Below are 20,128 nucleotides of genomic sequence, written 5' to 3'. Positions count from 1 at the left end.
TTCTGTGTGGGCTCTAATCTCTCTGATTTTACCCTGATGGTCTCTTCGCGAGATATACGTAGGAGGGAGCAATATACTGCTTGACTCTTCGGTGAAGGTATGTTCTCGAAACTTTAACAAAAGCCCGTACCGAGCTACTGAGCGCCTTCCTGCAGAGTCTTCCACTGGAGTTTATCTATCATCTCCGTAACGCTTTCACGATTACTAAATGATCCTGTAACGAAGCGCGCTGCTCTCCGTTGGATCTTCTCTATCTCTTCTATCAAAAATATCTGGTACGGATCCCACACTGCTGAGCAGTATTCAAGCAGTGGGCGAACAAACGTACTGTAACCTACTTCCTTTGTTTTCGGATTGCATTTCCTTAGGATTCTTCCAATGAATCTCAGTCTGGCATCTGCTTTAACGACGATCAACTTTCTATGATTATTCCATTTTAAATCACTCCTAATGCGTACTCCCAGATAATTTATGGAATTAACTGCTTTCAGTTGCTGACCTGCTATTTTGTAGCTAAATGATAAGGGATCTATCTTTCTATGTATTCGCAGCACATTACACTTGCCTACATTGAGATTCAATTGTCATTCCCAGCACCATGCGTCAATTCGCTGCAGATCCTCCTGCATTTCAGTACAATCCTCCATCGTTACAACCCCTCGACGCACCACAGCATCGTCCGCAAAAAGCCTCAGTGAACTTCCGATGTAATCCACCAGGTCATTTATGTATATTGTGAATAGCAACGGTCTATGACACTCCCCTGCGGCACACCTGAAATCACTCTTACTTCGGAAGACTTCTCTCCATTGAGAATGACATGCTGCGTTCTGTTATCTAGGAACTCCTCAATCCAATCACACAATTGGTCTGATAGGCCATATGCTCTTACTTTGTTCATTAAACGACTGTGGGGAACTGGATCGAACGCCTTGCGGAAGTCAAGAAACACGGCATCTACCTGGGAACCCGTGTCTATGGCCCTCTGAGTCTCGTGGACGAATAGCGCGAGCTGGGTTTCACACGACCGTCTTTTTCGAAACCCATGCTGATTCCTACAGAGTAGATTTCTTGTCTCCAGAAAAGTCATTATACTCGAACATAAGACGTGTTCCAAAAATCGACGTTAGAGATATAGGTCTATAGTTCTGCACATCTGTTCGACGTCCCTTCTTGAAAACGGGGATGACCTGTGCCCTTTTCCAATCTTTTGGAACGCTACGCTCTTCTAGAGACCTACGGTACACCGCTGCGAGAAGGGGGGCAAGTTCCTTCGCGTACTCTGTGTAAAATCGAACTGGTATCCCGTCAGGTCCAGCGGCCTTTCCTCTTTTGAGCGATTTTGTTTCTCTATCCCTCTGTCGTCTATTTCGATATCTACCATATCTTGCCACTGTTCGCGAACAGCTGAACGTGTTGATGGCCGCGGTCAGCCGTCTTCAGGCTGCTGCTTCAGAGTGTAGAGCCAGTGGGGTGTCGCAAAGTCCTGCTGCAAGTGCCCAAGTCCATCGTAATGCACTATGGTAATGAATAGATGCAGGTGATCAGACAGGATGCTTACTTACGTGTCACCTGTCCAAGTCGTATGTAGACGTATCAGGGGTCCGATATCATTCCAACTCCATGCTCCCCACACCAGTAGAGAGCCTCCACCAGCCTGAACAGTCTCTTTTTGACATCTAGGTCCATGGATTCCTGAGGTTGTCTTCACAACCGTACACGTCCATCCGCTCGATACAATCTGAAACGAGACTCGTGGACCAGTCAACACGTTGGCAGTCATCAACAGTCAAATGTCAGTGTTGATGGGAACAGGCGAGACATAAAGCTTTGTATAAAGCAGTCATCAAAGGTACACGAGTGGGCTTTCGGCTCCGAAAGCCCATATTGATGATGTTTCGTTGAATGTTTCGCACGCTGACACTTGTTGACGGCCCAGCACTGAAATCTGCAGCAATTTGCGGAAGGGTTGCACTTCTGTCACGCTGAACGATTCTTGTCATTGCTCCCGTTCTTGCAGGATCTTTTTCCGTCCGTACACTCGTGAAATAGTCGTAGGGGAAGATCCCTACTTCATCGCTATGTCGGAGACTCTGTGCCCCATCGCTCGTGCGCCGACTGTACACGGTCAAACTCGCTTAAATCTCGACTGCAGCAGCAGTGTCCGATGTAACAACTGCGCCACACACTTGTTGTCTTATACAGGCGTTGCCGACCTCAGCGCCGTATTCTGCCTACTTAGATATCTCTGTATTTGAATACGCGTGCCCAGTTCATTTGGCGCTTCAGTGTGGGATGAGTCTGCTGTCGATCAGTCCGTCTGTCTGTTCGACTTCTGAAACCCCTTTTTCTCAGGAAGGGGTAGGGAGAGGTATCCAGTTGCAGTTTGTCCAGTACTAAGGTCTTTGGTTCCTTGGCGGCGCGAACACTTTAAGCTTCTAAGTCAATGCAATCAAAAGATACTGTTATTTATGTTACATATTTTGATAATCGCTAAATCACTCGAGATCGCGGGATCAGATCTCGGTCGGATCACCGATTTTTCGGTCTTCGTTTTAACCTTGCGTTCACTTCTCAACGATATGAGGAGTCGTCAGAAATAACACGTGGTTCGGGTTCCACGTTAAACTGTAGGTCCCCGTCATCCATTTGGATAACTGGAGTATGTCGGCAACGAACTGGCGTCCAATAGAAAGAATTGCACCACTCATCGAGATAAACGAAATGTTCAGTATCTGTACAAGTATATAAGTTTGTACGACGCCTTAAGAGTGCGGGTCCTAGGCGCACTGCTCCGGTTTTATAATTTTTTAGATTATAACATTCGTGCTATGAATATCAACTGTTCCAAATTACCGGCACATTGTCAGACGAAAAAACATCGCCTTTGCTACGATTTGATGTAATAAAATGACAGAGGCTACATATCGGTACTTAAAGGCTTTTCGCATTTGATAATTTTCATACAGTAACTTGAGTGCTGCAGAAATGTACCACTTCAGTGCTACGGTACGCTGACGACTCACAAAGAGCGCGTCGATTTTGGTACAGTTTGCTACAGTTAAATACCAAGTAGTTCAAAAATGGTTCAAATGGCTCTGAGCACTATGGGACTTAACATCTGAGGTCATCAGTCCCCTAGCACTTAGAACTACTTAAACCTAACTAACCTAAGGACATCACACACATCCATGCCCGAGGCAGGATTCAAACCTGCGACCGTAGCGGTCGCGCGGTTCCAGACTGTAGCGCCTAGAACCGCTCTGCCACACCGGCCGGCCTTTAGCAAGGAAAAAAGTATATATTCTAAATAAACGGTCTCACATGTAACATTACTATAGTCGAATTTATTAGTGCACGTAGTAATGGAATTAGCAAAATGGGACGGAAATCGGAAGATATAATGTGCATGTACACACAAACGAGTAATTACAATTTCAGAAATATTGGGTAATTTATTGAAGAGAAAGAGCCTGAGAAATTGAGCAAGTCAATAATCCGTTAGCCCACCTTACGTGTTCTAATAGAGGATGGAGGGAAAACAGGGGTCAGAAGTCAGTAGGCAATTTACAAGCAGTTAGGAGCAAACGCAGGAAGACAAACGTTCAGGAAAGTCCGGTTCATTGCCTAGGTCACGAGGCACCTACCAGAGGCGCGGATTTTCAGACTCGATTGGACGTTCGCAGCAGAAGACTCGAGGATATCAGGGTCCGGTTAACACTGTTTATTTACCATCAGGCTAGATTCTGCCCTGAAAGCTGTTCTAAACATTTGTAAAAAGCTAAAGAGGCAACCGGTTGCGCAACAGAATTCAGTGTCTGAGCGCTAACGCAAGCAGTACAAACTTTGAGAGTAGCAATCCAAGTGAGAGAAACAGACTTGTCAGAGCTTACCCGAGGCCAGCGGTGAGGTGCACGGAGTTGGCGTCCCAGAGGTCTGACTGAGAACTCCGTCTGAATGTAAAAACATGGGTTTTTGAAGGCTAGCTGTGGCGTACTATTTCTTCCTTCCCTGAGCTGGCCCACCAATCCCCGCGCAGTTTACAGGCTTTGGCTCTACACCGCCATGGTGCCTCTGGTCAGTCACATTCAGATTCCTCCCCTTCTCCTACTTGGTAGGTAGCCATGTTTCTGGACTTTACATTAACATCCTCCAGGTTTGGTGGCACCAGCGTTCAGCTGAAAGCTAAACGTCTCTGCCCTTCCTCTTACAGCTAGCAATAACAGTGTTTTATGTTGTACGTCACTTTGCCACGACAAGAGGCCTTTTTTTGTGTCTTGGGTGTATAGACCCTCACGAAGTTGAATAAATATTTGTTTTTTAAAATGAAATATAAATGACATATTGAAATTTAATTAACCTTCACATAATGACTAAGACCTCCCTTAGGTAGTCCTCTGTTTCAGGACTAAGCACAGAAATGCTTTGTTTTAAAATGACAATTATTTCACGCTGCTATACAGCGTGATTCAGCTGCCCTACCGATTTTGTTTTATGGATGTGGTAGTCTTATATCTGACCTTCATAAACCACATGAAATTTTCAATTCTCTTGCTTACTTCGCAGAAACTATTAGTCCTGGAGAAAAAATTAACAGGATCGTTTTGTAGGAATAGGTAAATTCTGTACTGGGATCCATTTTCGATAGAGGCCGTAGTTTTTGAGGTAGTCAAGAAAAATTTACAAAAGTGGCCTTCAAGCACACCCCCAACCCCATACTCAGCCGCCACTGCTCAGAATTTCTAGTATGTTGCTGAAGGCACCTCCTTCCTACATCACTCTACAAAAAATTGCGACTGCTGGAATTATTTCCCACATTGGACCGTTTTTTGTTCTTCATTGACTGGCCTTATTACGCCACCGGCGTAGTCCAGCACCTACAAATTGTAAAATTGACGTTTCTGTAAAATTTACCTAACAGTTTTGTCAGTTTTCGCACCATAAAATAAACTGTTACAACATATTCGTCAAGCCTTCTGACTACAGAACTACTGGGCTTGTAAGGATTAAGTTTAAATCAAATTGTTAATGCCATTAGTTTTTTTGCATAACGTTCACAAAGATCGTTTTCGTAAACTAATAATGTTAACAAAGTAGCCGACTATGCTTGTGGCTCAATCACAATGTGTACAACCTTACGATACTAATGTTTCCCTGCTTCTTATTTTTCAAAGAATACCCTGCATTCTCAATGCTCCCTGTGGCCATGTGCCCTCGCCTACGACACATGAAACACAACTGGCTTTACCTTCTTACAAGAACCTCTATATCCCAATCGGTAGTCGATTGTCCCTTTGATTGCCTACTGGAAAACATTTTACAAACATAGAAGTCTATAGTACACTTACATACATAATTTTCCAACAAGATGTTTCTTACTTTCATGTGGAAGGTAAGTCAGCCACGAGCAGTTTACAGTTCACTACATGGAGGACTCTGAATGTGGGTTTTTATTAACTTTAACAGTATTTGATAGTCTGCTTCACACAGTAGTTAGAAAGCTATATCCTTAATTTTGATAAATTCATTTAACGCAGATTTCGCGCCACAGAATATGAGAATAGTTCGTGCGTAGGAAATTTTTGTGCAGTGGTACGAGGGAGTGCCAAGAACAACATTCTGGAAATCCTGACTGGTAAGCGATGAGTGTGAGATGGAGGTGCATTTGAAGGTCAGTTTTATACATTTTTCTTGAATAACTCCAAAAGCGTGGCCTCCACTGTAAACGTACTCCAGTAGAAAATTTAAGTAAATCGTATTTCCTACAAAAAGATGGTGCCTCGTTTTCTCTGTAGAACTAATAATTCACACATAGCATGCATGAGAATATGAAAATCATGCCTGCGGTGCAAGAAAGCCAGCAATAATATTGCAAGCTGCACACAGCGACAGCGGTGGGGACAGCTGGATCAACCAGTATGAGTCGCCAGTAACCAGCTAAGGAATGCCAGCCTTATCGCTGCAGTTTCCCAAACAGGAAATCTAAAATCTCATGTTACCTCCTTCTGAAATTTGCAAACGTAACGCTGTCGTCAGTTTGTGTCACTCGTACCTCTGTTTTTTAGATATATCTTTAGCTACAGCCGCTGTTGTGTTTTCTTTTCCTGTCTCCTTTTCATTACAATAAATGCAGCACAAACTCCGAAGGAAAGAAGGGGATCCATAGCAGACTGCTTGCACAATGAGGCAACTTGTGGACAAGAGAACACCCATGCATATATGCGTTCTTTTCACAAATTTTTATGCATGCTCTTTTATTTCCATGCATCTGCGATTGCACATTACGAAAGAGATGTAGTGTCAACATACCTTTATGTGTAGATCATTCGAGGTTCTGCCTGTTGATACATGGACTTCGAAATTCGAAGACAAACTGACTGAACGATGTGATTGGCCGCTGAAAGTTCGTACTCACATAACATAAAAACACGACTGTGAAAATCGGGCATGGGCAGTCTTTGGTGACCCACGGATCTGATCCCCATACTTTTTAAGCTTGTCGGAAACCTCATCTCGTGACGTAACAGCAGAGCTCCGAGTGCGTGACATCAAAACTATAGCGTCCATGACGTTATTGGGGTAATGCACCAATATGAATGATACCTCTTTTCCGACGTGCCACACCAACAAATTATGCTTCAAAACACAAAATTATACTTCAAAAGACACGTTTTTGAGAGTCCATTCATTTTATAGCCATATCATCTTCAGATATTTATATTTATTCATACGTTGTGAATACTGTTTCTTTACATGCAACATTTTAGAATAGGTGCCTTAAAAACTTGTGTACAAAACTCTGTGAAGCTGTCAGCAAGAAAACAATTTTGTTAATATATAAATAAATGTAACCATGTGAAGATGGGATGCTAGGCAGTTCCAAATCCATCTTGCTACCTCCTGCGTATTATGAGCCTCCGCCACCATATCATTCAACAACAGGGAAGAAAAACCAGTAGGACTGAGCTTACAGAGAAGCCACAGCATTTTGGTCATTCATAGTTGTATTGCTGTAAGTGCAGATAAAAACTTGTCTTAACTATTATCTAAGCAAAAGACCAAAACTGGCAGTTGCCCATGGCAAAAAATGGCTCTGAGCACTATGGGACTTAACATCTATGGTCATCAGTCCCCTAGAACTTAGAACTACTTAAACCTAACTACCTAAGGACATCACACAACACCCCGTCATCACGAGGCAGAGAAAATCTCTGACCCCGCCGGGAATCGAACCCGGGAAGCCGGGCACGGGAAGCGACAACGCTACGGCACGACCACGAGCTGCGGACTGTCCGGGGCAAGAAATTTTGATGCACACAGTTCAATAGAAAATTAAATAATAAATGTTTAATGTGATTGTGACATTTCCATACATAATAACTTTATAAGTTGTTGTTTCTTGATGGTTTTTGTCAGTTGTCCTTGGGAATCTGTAGATGTGTGTGTGTGTGTGTGTGTGTGTGTGTGTGTGTGTGTGTGTGTGCGCGCGCGCTTAAACTTTCACTGGTCTCCAACACGAGCCGCAAACTCGAGACGAGCCGAGAGTCAGAGGAAATATCAGAAAATACGTCTCGGTCGAAGTATAGTGTACACACCTCGCATTCTCCACCACGAATTTCTTCCGCAGGCCACATTTAAACAAATCGCGAGCCAGATCCCGCCCGCGGAATTCCGGTTGCCATTCGTGGTGTAAATGGTCTACTGTGCCGGTCATTAGAACTGCAGTATCATAAAGAGGGCATACACCAAACGTCAGATCTATTGTACACTACAAGGTTGCTTATGCAAACCAGTAGCGTAACGGCGCAGGTGAACAAAGTAGGCGGAGTGATCCATCTATATTTTGTACATAAAGAAAGGTTAAGCGTGTTTCTCACTCACAAACTGCACTTTAGTGTCGGTCATTTTGGAAAAGTTGGTGTTATGTCTCGTGCAAGACGGATCAGCACGTGTCGAAGTTCTACGGCAGTGTTTATTGACACTGCGATTAACTACTGTGTGGTACTGCCGCTCGCATTGGTCCGGATCCCACGACTGTCGCACGAGCACGGAATCGACGGACTCGGGAGGCTACGTCACGCAATGCACAGCCCGGCGCGACTAGCTCTCGAGAGGACACAAGTATTGTTGCGCTGGGCGTGTAGGATCGCGTCATGCACCTCGAGTCGAGAAATGGGCTCGTCTGCAGCGAAGCAAACGTCCACAGCGTGTGTGGCGCAGCGGAGCGACGGCACAGTCGCCATTCTTCTGATGAGGCAGCACGGCCGTGCACCTGGAGACAACTCTGCGCGCAGCAGCTGTACGACGCCTTCTTTTCAGACGACTCCCAGCTCCACGTACTGCATCGCGACGTGCGCAACCGTGACTAAAGGGTCCAAGAATGTTCACAGATTGCAATCGTCATTGTTGTCGTCGTCATTCGGCTACCTAATAATATCACTTCTGGTTCGTGTAGGCAGCAATAGCAACAGCAGATGTTATCTTCATGAAGTGTTAAGGGCGGTGGCTGGCCCTTTCTCCGACATCTCATTAGTGTTATCTTTTAACAAGATCTAAATAAGATAATGCAAGACCGAAAGTTGCCCAAGCCATCCTCACCTACCTTGACAGACAGTTGCCCTGTGCAAACCTGCTGCGGACTGAAAACATCTGGTCAAGGTTTGCCACCACTTGCGGCTTCTGGCACAGAGTCGAAGCAGCATGTCAGATGACGTTCCCGTGTCTGTCATGTGAGCTCATTTCGACCCAATGCCCAGCTGGGTTAGGGGTGTCATTCCTCCCTGTGCTGAATTTCGCATCTTAAATGGCTCTGAGCACTAAGGGACTTAACATCTGTGGTCATCAGTCCCCTAGAACTTAGAACTACTTAAACCTAACTAACCTAAGGACATCACACACATCCATGCCCGAGGCAGGATTCGAACCTGCGACCGTAGCAGTCGCGCGGTTCCGGACTGAGCGCCTAGAACCGCTAGACCACCGCGGCCGGCTTTCGCATCTTCTATATCCACAAATTTAATAATGTATTCTTCGCACTATGGGACATACGTAAAATTGGTAATTTCGAAATTTATTCACTGCAAATTCTTTGACATCAGTTGTACAAGATATACACATACTACCTATTAGTGATATGTGAAAATATGTTCCGGAGTGGGACTCGGATCCAGATTTGCTGCTTAATGCGGGAATTCTGGGTTAGAGTCTTGGTCTGGCATGACTTGCCATATGTCATAGGTACTGTTGTACACCTATACCTAATACTTCAGATGTCAAAGAATTCGCAGCCAGCGAATAAATCTGGAATTATTCGACAGCTCTCAGCAACGTCTGTTCTTTCAGAAAAGCAAGTAAGTGTTTCGGTATTCGCTGCCATTACCTGCTGTTGCAGTTTCAATGGCCGGCAGTGTGTCGCATAGCTAATACACCTGTAGTCATCCTCGTGTACTCAAAGGATTTCGATATTGATATTTTTAACTATGGAAATAAATTGGTGAAATATTTGGTGACGTGCTTCTCGTGGTATATCGCTGCTGTTTCGTCTGTACTCTCGATCAGCGTCTGCCTATCACCAGTTTCTCTGCGCGCGCCACGCCCAGTTATCGGATCGACCCGAGCTGCAGCAGGAAGTAGTCGGCCGGCGCTCGCCGCATCCGCCGGGCACGCACGTAGAAAAGCAGCAAAATCTGAAGTACTGTAAACGTTTTCTAACAGCGTGACTGTTTCGTAAAATCGCGTCACAGTTCTCATATGAAAGTCCAGGAAAACTATTTGGTTTTGCCAACTGAGATGTTAATTACCAATAAATACACCCTGTTTGTCTCTAAATAAGAAGTGGAAGACATAGTAATATGTTGCATGCGCGACAAATACACTTCTACAGGCTGAATCACAACTCCACCGACAATGTTTCAAAGGTTGCTCAGCCATACATTCAGACTATTTTGGTATAATGGATCCACAGGTTCAGTGGCTCGTTATAGAGTAATAACGTTATCACGATTTATGCGGCTCCTTACATCACATTCACTATTGATTTTGTGAACGTACCTTCACAACAGTAAAGAAGTCCGTAGTAAGCAGTAACCAGAAAGTAAAAAACACAACAAACAACACAAAGTAATACAATAAACCTCAGAAGAAACGCTATAACGCGATAATGCGATGCGGTTGCGCAGAGATCGTTCATTACGTCGATTAGCTTCTGGATGTCGTTATTTGAAAGTTCGACGAATTTTATGTTTTCTACTGGTGTTAGCTGTTGTTATGTGAATACGAGCAGGGGCTAGGAATTTATCAATTGCTTGCTTTAATCATAAATATATGTCCGAGTGATGCTAAATCTTATTATCTTTACATAAAGAAAAGTATCAGCGTCTGAATAACATTGAAATTCTGAGCTGCACCTTGAACTTTTTTACACGAAGTTAGTGAATTTGCTCATGGCACTTTTGTTACCTATGTCTGCTGTCATGTACAGAACTCAAATTAATGATCAACTTAATAAGATTGAACCTCGAATTGCTGATGTACTCATATATCACCACAAAAAAAAAACTGAATAGCTGAGGGATTATGAATGAGAATTACAAAAATAATGACCAAGTTTTTATTAATCCCTTTATAACTAAAACGAGCTGATAAATCTTCCAAAAAGATGACAAACACAAATCATGGGAAGGATAGTACACGATTGGCAAAGGAATCACTGGGGTGCAAGGTACACAAATTCTCCCCCGGATTAATCCCTTTCACAACACAATCTCATCTTGTTTACGTGAATCTACTGTGTGGCCCAGTTGTATTCAAATGGAATCAGCTACGACCGAGTATACCACAAACTATGAACAGGGAGCTGTGAATATCAGTTATCGACGCTACACCGGTGCAGCAGTGCTTGAGCCTATCGCTTTGATTCGGGCGGCAGCAGAAAGCGGCGCGCTGCGCCAGCTGTTGTCTTCTGGCGCGTCCACCAAAGTCTGCAGACTGCACCGACAGGCGGGAACTTCCCTGCCAGAGCCCCGAAGTCCCAGCGGATTTCACTGTGAGATGCACTCGTTCGCCGGTCTCACCAAACCATTTGACTCGTAGGCACGATGGTACGTACTGGAATTGTCAAACATCAGACGGCCGACTCGGGATGAATAAGTTCTCCCTCGCGACACACGATATGTCCGAGACGATATGCAGTTCCACTTTCGGCACAGCTGGAAACTGCCACTGGCTCTCAGTCGACTGCAAGTTACAGACGACACGTCTCATCCACCGGGGAAAGACTTCAAGTTCTCCACCACGGGAGCACCGGAAGACGAAGAAGACAAAGAATCACAACTACTTTCCACCAAGCCTCCGAAGAGCTATCGACCCATAACCCTTCTCTGCCACCTGTTTAAGCTCTATGAAAGATTGATCCTCAACAGAATAGAGAAGATCGTTGGCTCGAAACTAATTCCACACCAAGCAGGTTTTAGACCTGGAAAGTCCTGTACCAGTCAAATTCTGGCATTGACGGAACATATCGAGGATGGATTTGAGAATAAACTAATCACCGGGCTGGCACTAGTCGACCTAGGTTCCGCCTACGGTACAGTAGATCACCGGACACTACTGCATAAAACCTACGAGACCCTGAAAGACTACCACCTAGTCAAGATAATCGAATCCCTGCTCCAAAATAGACAGTTCTTCGTAATGCTTGAGGGGAAAAAGAGTCGATGGCGGAATCAGAAAAATGGGCTCGCCCAAGGGAGCGTGTTGGCGCCAATCCTATTCAACATATATACAAATGACCAACCAACTCCAGACAAAACCAAAACGTTTGTATATGCAGACGACCTGGCAATAACAGTTCAAGGCAACAGGTTTGAAGCCATCGAGAAGAAACTAGAAACCGCCCTTTCTATAATGTCAACCTACTACAAAAAGAATTCTCTAAAACCCAATCCCTCCAAAACTCAAGTGAGTGCATTCCATCTGACAGATACTCCCACCTACCTTGGCGTCGTGCTGGACATAACATTGACATACAAATATCATTGCAAAAAAGCAGAAGCACGAAATTCTCTAATAAGAAAGCTGTCCAATAGCAAATGGGGTGCCAAACCTACCGTGGTCAGAACTTCAGCCCGAGCTTTGTGCTTCTCAACTGCCGAATATGCCTGCCCGGTATGGTGCAGATCCGCCCACGCAAAAAAGGTAGGTATTAGCTTGAATGAAACACGCAGGATAGAGACAGGCTGCATGAAACCAACCCCCATAGAGAATCTTCACAGGGCCGCAGGTTTCACAAACCCTGACTCACGTAGGAAAGCCCACGAACATACCGAGAAGCTAAAACAAACCTTTGATGGCCGTCACTCAATATTTGGCCTAGAGTGTGGCCCCAGCAGACTCAAATCCAGACGCCGTTTCCTAAGTTGCGCCTTAGATGAGCCCCCCATCTACTATCCACTAAGAGAGGACCCACCAAGCGGCGTTTCAGGTGATTGGAAAACCTGGAGAATGCTTAACCGCATCAGAACTGGGGTGGCTCCTGTGAAATCTAATCTGATCAAATGGGGTTTTTTGGACGAAAATGACGACAAATGCGACTGCGGCACTCGACAGGACATGGAACATCTCCTACAATGCCCTGCCTGCCCCCACAGATGCACCCTCGACGATTTTGGCTGACTAAAGAAGAAGCATGCCCAATATTGGGCAAACAAATTGTAGTTTCCCGACACGAAAAAGTAAAGTAAGTCCACAAAGCCTTGGTACAGCTGCCGAATTAGCAAAAACGAAACCGCCTCCACATTGTACAGACCAATCAAACTATCCTCTACTCGTCGAATGTCCCCTCTTGACTATTCTGTTGGTCTGGTAGCCAATCCACACACTGCACGAGGGAGCAAGCCTTTGCTTTGCATATCCTGAGAGCAGCCAATCAGCGACTCAAAATCTCTCTTGTCTGAAAAAAGATTTTAGACTAGGGAGGCGTCGTTCTTACGGTAAGCATGGCCATACTTGGACAAAAAAATGTCTACCTAGACGGGACCACAAACCCTCATTTACAGAGAGATCTAACCTTTCCAGGCCGACCATTTCCATTTTCTGAAAGAAGGCTGTTAAACTTGCCAGACAGTGGGTCCATGAAATATATGTTTCTGTCGCTCGCTAAAAGAACCTGGCGACTTCCTAGCGTCAGGGGAGTTACAGTCTTCTCTCGACTAAACATGCGCAGCAGCCGCTCCGTCCGTATCGTCCCAGCTTCTAACGTGACAATGCTGCTTCTCAGAATCACTCGCACTACCAGGCCGCTGGACTCAAATTTGTGGCCCGCTGTCCATCTCTCCCCCACTTCTCCATAGCCTCCATTATGGCCTCTAGGGTACAAGCTCTCTACAGGTCACACATGCAGGCATATGAACAGTCTGCCACAATTTCTTCGTGTAAAAGAATTATAAACCACACATACCAAAAGTAGCACTGGGGAACACCGAGATTATGACGAATATTAATCTTACTGATAGTGTTGTTGAAATGAGTGGCATGTCACTTCTCACAATCCTGATGGTACGTTGCTGTGCTGACGAGCTTTCCGCTGAGAGGAATTCGTTCGGCGTCTGCAAAGTAGCGGTTAGCTTTACTCCAGTTGTTCTTTAATTATTTATGTTGTTTTAAGTGCTGCGCCGATTAGCTTGGCATCTACTAAATGTTGCGTTGTGATGACACGTCGTTGTCATTGTACCATGTAAAATCCCATCGGTGTTAGTAATATTCATGAGGAGTGGGTACGACTCCCATATAAGCATATCCGTTGAAGGGTTGCAACTATTTCCCTAAATTGTTAGTAAATAGCATAAGGTTGACACTGTTTGTGGTTATATTGCAGCGCATACGGAATTGAGTGGGCTTAGTTCATTAATTTTTTCTAATATGTCTGTAGACATGGTGCTCATATTTGTTGTTTTATCACCAAGTTTGTTCTTCAGGTGGTTTCCAGATTACGTTCATCCGGGGACCACTGGTTTTGGAAGTTGTTAAGTAGGGCAGTCACTTAGTTATGCGACTGGAGATGAAGTCTGTTGTAATGTTAGTGTAGTTGTGATAGTTTATCTCTTATTAATATGTCAGTGGTTGCTATTTGCATTTCATGTTGGGGACGGTAGGACAAATGGTTCAAATGGCTCTGAGCACTATGGGACTTAACAGCTGTGGTCATCAGTCCCCTAGAACTGAGAACTACTTAAACCTAACTAACCGAAGGACATCACACACATCCATGCCCGAGGCAGGATTCGAACCTGCGACCGTAGCAGTCGCGCGGTTCCGGACTGCGCGCCTAGAACCGCGAGACCACCGCGGCCGGCACGGTAGGACAATTCGGAACTGTAGTGAAGCTAATGCCCGATATATCTTACGTCGGTTCAAGTGGCTTACTTTCTGTATTTAGTCGTTAGTCTCCATACGAGGTTATACTTCAGCATATATCAAGCTGGCCATGATCACATATCGAATTACGTTGTAAAACACGTATAGTCTTAAGACTCGCAGAGTGTGTGGCTTAACTGCCACAGTTGGTTGTCAGTTCTGGTATGTGACTTGGATGTTGTAATTAGAGTTGTTTAAGTATCGCGATAGGGATAAACCACAGCCTTCCACTTACACTTGCAAAAACTTCTATTCGAATTTACTGGTACTGATTGTATCAAATAACTATTCACTGTTATCTCAACACTTTCCAATAATTACTTTTTAGCAATGTGCAAAACACTTTAGTCACTTTTACACTGTCACAACTACAAAAAAGGACTGAGGCATATTAGTCATTCTTGCTTATAAAGAGCATCACTGAGTAACAAGAGGCGTTCCTTGCAGAAATGATTCCACGAAAAATTAGACTTTGAGTAATTTCCTTTTCAGCCCACACTTACTTAATTTAGAGAGCACTGAGTGAGGTGGAAATGCGACAGTAGCTCCAATGATTATAAAGAAGAACTGAATCATTACTGGGAAGTCATACCAGCACAAAGGTGAATCCGCTTTGTCAGACGCAGCATCAGTTCTTACACATCTCATTTAACATTTAACAAAACTTTTAACGAAATATTTATTAGATGGAGAGATTTTGATCGTGATACAGGTTTAGACACACTATCGTAAGTACAAAACCCAAAGTCCCTTCTGTTAATCTTATCTACAATGAAGAGTTGCCGCTTCGTTGGCGCCGATAATAAATCAATTGTAGCGGAAATTTCTTACACATAATTTAAAATGTTTAGTCCAAGATATTTTCTATATTTTCTCTCGAAAAATATTCCATTGTTGTGATTTCACATATATACGTAAGGAATCTTGGAAATGCAGATAGTATGACTGTTCCCATTCTGCAACTGTCTGATCAGATGTAAGTGCTTGTAATCAGCTTGGGACAGCAAAGTTGTTCCGGTCACAGATAAAGAGCGTGAGAACGCACATATGATTTCCAGCCGAAAGAATAGGTTTGGAAGGTACGACGCTACTGTGTACAGCATTGATAAGTTTCAGGTGCTACACTCTCATTAGAATTAGTTGGAGTGTGATGTTCAATGTGTGAACTACAGTCTGCCGCAGTGCCACGCTCTTCACGGTGATAGAAAAACTCATTTCTAAACATCTGAACTTACATACAGTATACATGAATCTAAATATCTTCGACATTTCGCGGCCCTGTCAGCAACTGTATAATTTTAATTTTAATAATGAACAGCCTCAGTTGCACCGTTTACCTAGAATTTACCTAGGTGTCAGTCCACTATGGACAAAGGGTAGATACTGTTATTCTGAAGAAGGTTGGGTTATCCCGACTGAAACCTAGGTAAATTCTAGGTAAACGGTGCAACTGAGGCTGTTCATTATTAAAATTAAAATTAATACATGAATTTGGTTTGTGTAAGGATCTTGACAATCTGTTCCTCATTTTAACTAGGGCCGTTGTTTCTTCAAAAATACTTCAGAATGGAGAGGCGGAATGTTATGTGCTACGAAAGTGGTGACATAGTGGGAGCCGACATTGTTTTTGCAGACTGCTCCTACTGGTATGTTGCTGGCAGAAACAATCCACTCCTGTCCTGTCCCTTGCAGTACAGTCCAGTCCCTTGCAGTACACTCCAGTCCCTTCCAGACCAGTCCTGTCCAGTTCTGTCCTGTCAATTCCAGTCCAGTCCTGTCCAGTTCCTTGTGATCAAGTCCAATACAGTCCTGTGGAGTCCCTTCCAGTCCAGTCCAGTTCCTTCCAATCCATTCACATACAGTACATTTCAGTCCAGTTCATCATTCCAGCCCAGTCGAGTCCAATCCAATCCAGTCCCTTCCAGTCTAGTCACACACATCTCCTTCTAGTCAAGTCCAATCCAGTACCTTCCAATCCATTCTTGTCCTGTCCATGCCAGTCCAGTCCTGTCCTGTCCAGTCCCTGGACTAGTCCAATCCACTCTCGTCCAGTCCCTTCCAGTCCAGTCCACTCTCGTCTCCAGTCCAGTCCCGTCCTGTGCACTCCAGCCCGGTTCACTGACTGCCGAGTGCCTGTATCGGGTGTCTCTACGTGCCGGCAGGTTCCACATGAAGCGGTCGTCGTCGCACAAGCGGCGCTGGGGCACGCTGATCGAGGCGGCGCGCTCCGGCCGTGTGAGCCGGCTGATCGGTCGCAGCCGCTCCGAGGACTCGGTGTGCGGCTGCCACAGCCAGGGCTGCCCGCAGCACGGCCACGGCCACGGCCAAGGACACGGCGCGTGCGCGGTGGCGGCCGCTGGGGTGGCCAACAGCGCCAGCCCCGCCTCCACAGAGTCGCCTTCCGACTCGAACCCCAGCCTCAGCGAGGGCCTGCACCACGCGCTGCCCTTCCAGCACCAGCACCACCACCACCACCACCTACAGCACCAGCAGCCGCACCACAACAGCTCCAGCACCAACGGAGGAGGCAGCGGGGGCGGGCCCCTCGCCGCGCTCAAGCGCAAGAGGAAGAAGTTCTCCGCGTCGCGCGCCATCGATGCTGTCGAGGTGAGGCCCGCTTTCTGGAACTTTCGATCCACTGTCTGAACTCGTACACTCAAAGTCACGTGTAAGTAGTCGGTACTGCGAGCACAGAATAACTCGGTCCGCAGCCGCACAGGCGGCGCTGGAGGGGAGGGGCAACGGCTTCGGTGCAGGCTCAGTTACGAAAGGCCGCTGCAGCAGTTGGTCAGCTGAAGCAGTCACAGAGGTGCTTGTCCCGCACAGCTTGAAAGCTACAGCTCGTGAATCTGCAAACGGTGTCCACTAATATGACCAGGACAGTCGCTCCGAGTCTATTGTTTCTCGTCTGACAAAAAATATAAGATACAGTGTAAAGAATAACATTGCTCATTATGATACTGACATTGTAAAAACAATTGAAAAAAACTCAGCCAAATGTTTTGTGAATGATTTGTTTAAAAGTAAGAAACAAAACTGGTTGGAGGAGCGTTTGATGTACCTCATGTACTGTACATTATATTGAGCATCATTCAAAAGCGTGCAAAATATTTCTCTATCTATTTTATTCCTTACTTTTAGACAAATAATTTCACAAAACATTTGATCAGTTTTTACAATTTTTTTATATATTTTCAACATTCGTTCAGAGAGCATGGCCTTATTGACAGATCTGCTTTCCTAAGGTTTCCTTTTCTCGAAATGTCGTGAACTTACTACTTGAGTCGAAGGAAACAATTTTGACAGTTTAAGTATCACACCAATCTAATCTTTTGTGCTCAAAATAGTTGGGCTTCGAAAAGATGAATTTTTTCACTCCTCATTGAAACAGCTAGCAGCACCTCTTCGCGAAATATTTCAATTTTCCCTCAAAAGACTAAGTCAGTTTATCTTAACCAACGTGATTACCCTAAAGCGCTCAAATACTTTTTTGCAAGACTAGACGTCACGCTGATTGTTCCGATAAACCATTTGTGCATTCTTCGTTTGCCTATGAGAATTCAGACAAAAACCCATTGTGTCGTTTATAAGGAGTTTTGTTTTCACTCCTCTCGAACATTTAACCAATAAAGAACATGTCATGGGGAACTATATCTCAGTCCCACGGAAACCTTCCCGCCAATATCAAAATACAGAGTTCTCTTCTCCTGCTTCCATATCTTTCTGAAGTAGTAGAATCTGTGAAAGCACTGCTAGCTGTGTTTCCCCTCTCTTTCTGTATTCTCTTCATTGCGCACTTGGAATAAGTAGCGGTTCCTGTTACCTTCTAAAACACACTATTTACTGAGACTTCTGCTTCCTTATTTGCCTCTTCTAACAAATATAACGGCACTACATTCAGGGTGTATCACAATTAATGGCGTAAACGACATAGTTGAACGCATACAAAACTAGAAATAAAAGTCTCAGTTAAAATAGCTCCACAAACAAACTTTTTGCGAGGTAATTTCGATTTACTGGCTACCAGGAACCACTGACTTGATTCTGTTGAAACGTCGTCCCAGTTAGGAAAAGGTAAAATTACTGTAAAACAGTAAGAAAAGTTGTTAAAGATACTGTAGTGAAAGTGGACGCATTTTGAATGAGCACGACAACACTTACATGACTGTACTCGTGGTTAATGCAGCTGTTCAGTGTAGTTCTCGTAACCAGATGCAGTCCTGCATCCGTTGCCGCAATGAGTTGAAGTATTAAAGAGGATATAATATTCACACCTTTTTTAATTATTTAAAACAAGTTATGTTTAAGGTTTTGTAAAAAAGTGATGAAGTACTTCACTTTCCTAAAACTGCAAGGACCTACAATGGGAAGCGGTAATTTGGTTCGAAGTTTGAGAGATACTGAAGGCATAAGGTGGGAGTTGGAAATGGAGCAGGGCAGTTGCTATTTTTGATGGTAGGTGGTAATGAAGAAGGAAGATAGATCATGAAAGGTGGGAAGGGGATGATACGGATTGGGTTAGCCATGGCACTCACAGCATCTGTTGTCTGCAGTAAATAGATCGCAGAGTGTTATATTTGCAACCTGAGGTCCGATAAGGGAAACAAAGTTGGATGCTTAAAGATTCGAGCATCAGATTACAAGGAAGACCATTCGACACAGAATGGAAAATCAGAATTTCAAAAGCTGACACCACATATCAGAACGAGTGCAGTGATGAGGCTACTAGTATGAAACTCAGTAAAAAATCGGCTGACATGGCTCCAGAAATTAAAGTCAGAATACTTTATGCGAAAAGGGTTGTAAATCACCTAACACGATGTACGAAAATCTCTCGAGCGACGCTAGATTCACCTGAGAATGAAATCCCACCCCTCTACGAATCAGAGTCGCACTGCGTGAACTCCGAGTGAGACAGTCGTGTGTGAGTTGACAGTCCCGCCAGAATGATCCTACCGGTCTCGAGGCTGCACGTGCACTGCACTTTATTTTCATTCTCCGCCAAAGTGTCCTTCAGGGTGCTCATTTTCGTGCTGTATCGTCTGTGTCTTTGGTGGAGTCAGTTAGAAATGTCAGCCAGCAGACGATCGAGCCTGTCGGTTTCCGTACACGGTGCCAAACGTTCCCGTCTCGCCACCGAGCGTCGCCAGTGTACACATCGTTCTCACGCTGCCTCGATGCACGTTGCGGGATGATGCACCATCGCCTCCCGCATCCTGAGTGGCTTACAAGCGGTTGGCGGTAGTCCCCTGCTGTCAGCCAGTCAGAGTGGGGCGAACACTTCCTTTAATCCGCAGCTGCCCGTCTTCCGGGAAAGCCTCACAATATCAGCTCTGTGTGGCATGTGGGACCCTTTTCTCATCAACGTCAGGCTGTGAAGTATTACACGTAGGAGGGGATTTCACACTCTGAAAGAGAATTTGGTGGGAATATGCATAATGTGAGTTGGAATGATGATATAAGGTGTTTGTATAACTGTGGCAGTATTCCAGGTTTGGAGATAAGACAGGAAGCAATGGCAAAGGGTAGCAAAAGTGATTAGCTAGTAATGGATTCGTGTACAGGACGGTAAACGGGTATTGAAAATGAGTAGAAGCATGTGGCATTCAAGAGTTTGGAGAGAAAGGGAGAGAGAGAGAGAGAGAGAGAGAGAGAGAGAGAGAGAGAGAGAGAGAGAGAGAACTTGGATATTCAGCCTACATTGGCGTAGCACGGA

At 44.7% G+C, this 20,128-nt stretch overlaps 1 protein-coding gene across 1 annotated transcript in view; it reads left to right on the top strand.

Moving 5' to 3' along the window:
• Positions 1–20,128, top strand: part of LOC124788372 (transient receptor potential-gamma protein-like) — a 389,094-nt gene that overhangs the window by 301,376 nt on the left and 67,590 nt on the right. Inside the window, exons 16-17 of the mRNA XM_047255637.1 lie at positions 16,575–16,871; positions 16,920–17,019. Of these exons, the coding sequence (XP_047111593.1) occupies positions 16,575–16,871; positions 16,920–17,019 (397 nt within the window). The remainder of the gene's footprint in view (positions 1–16,574; positions 16,872–16,919; positions 17,020–20,128) is intronic.

The sequence above is a fragment of the Schistocerca piceifrons genome, chromosome 3, assembly GCF_021461385.2.
Source record: "Schistocerca piceifrons isolate TAMUIC-IGC-003096 chromosome 3, iqSchPice1.1, whole genome shotgun sequence".
Classification (NCBI taxonomy): domain Eukaryota; kingdom Metazoa; phylum Arthropoda; class Insecta; order Orthoptera; family Acrididae; genus Schistocerca; species Schistocerca piceifrons.
Note: the sequence above shows the minus strand (reverse complement) of the source record. Positions and strands in the feature narration are given on the sequence as shown.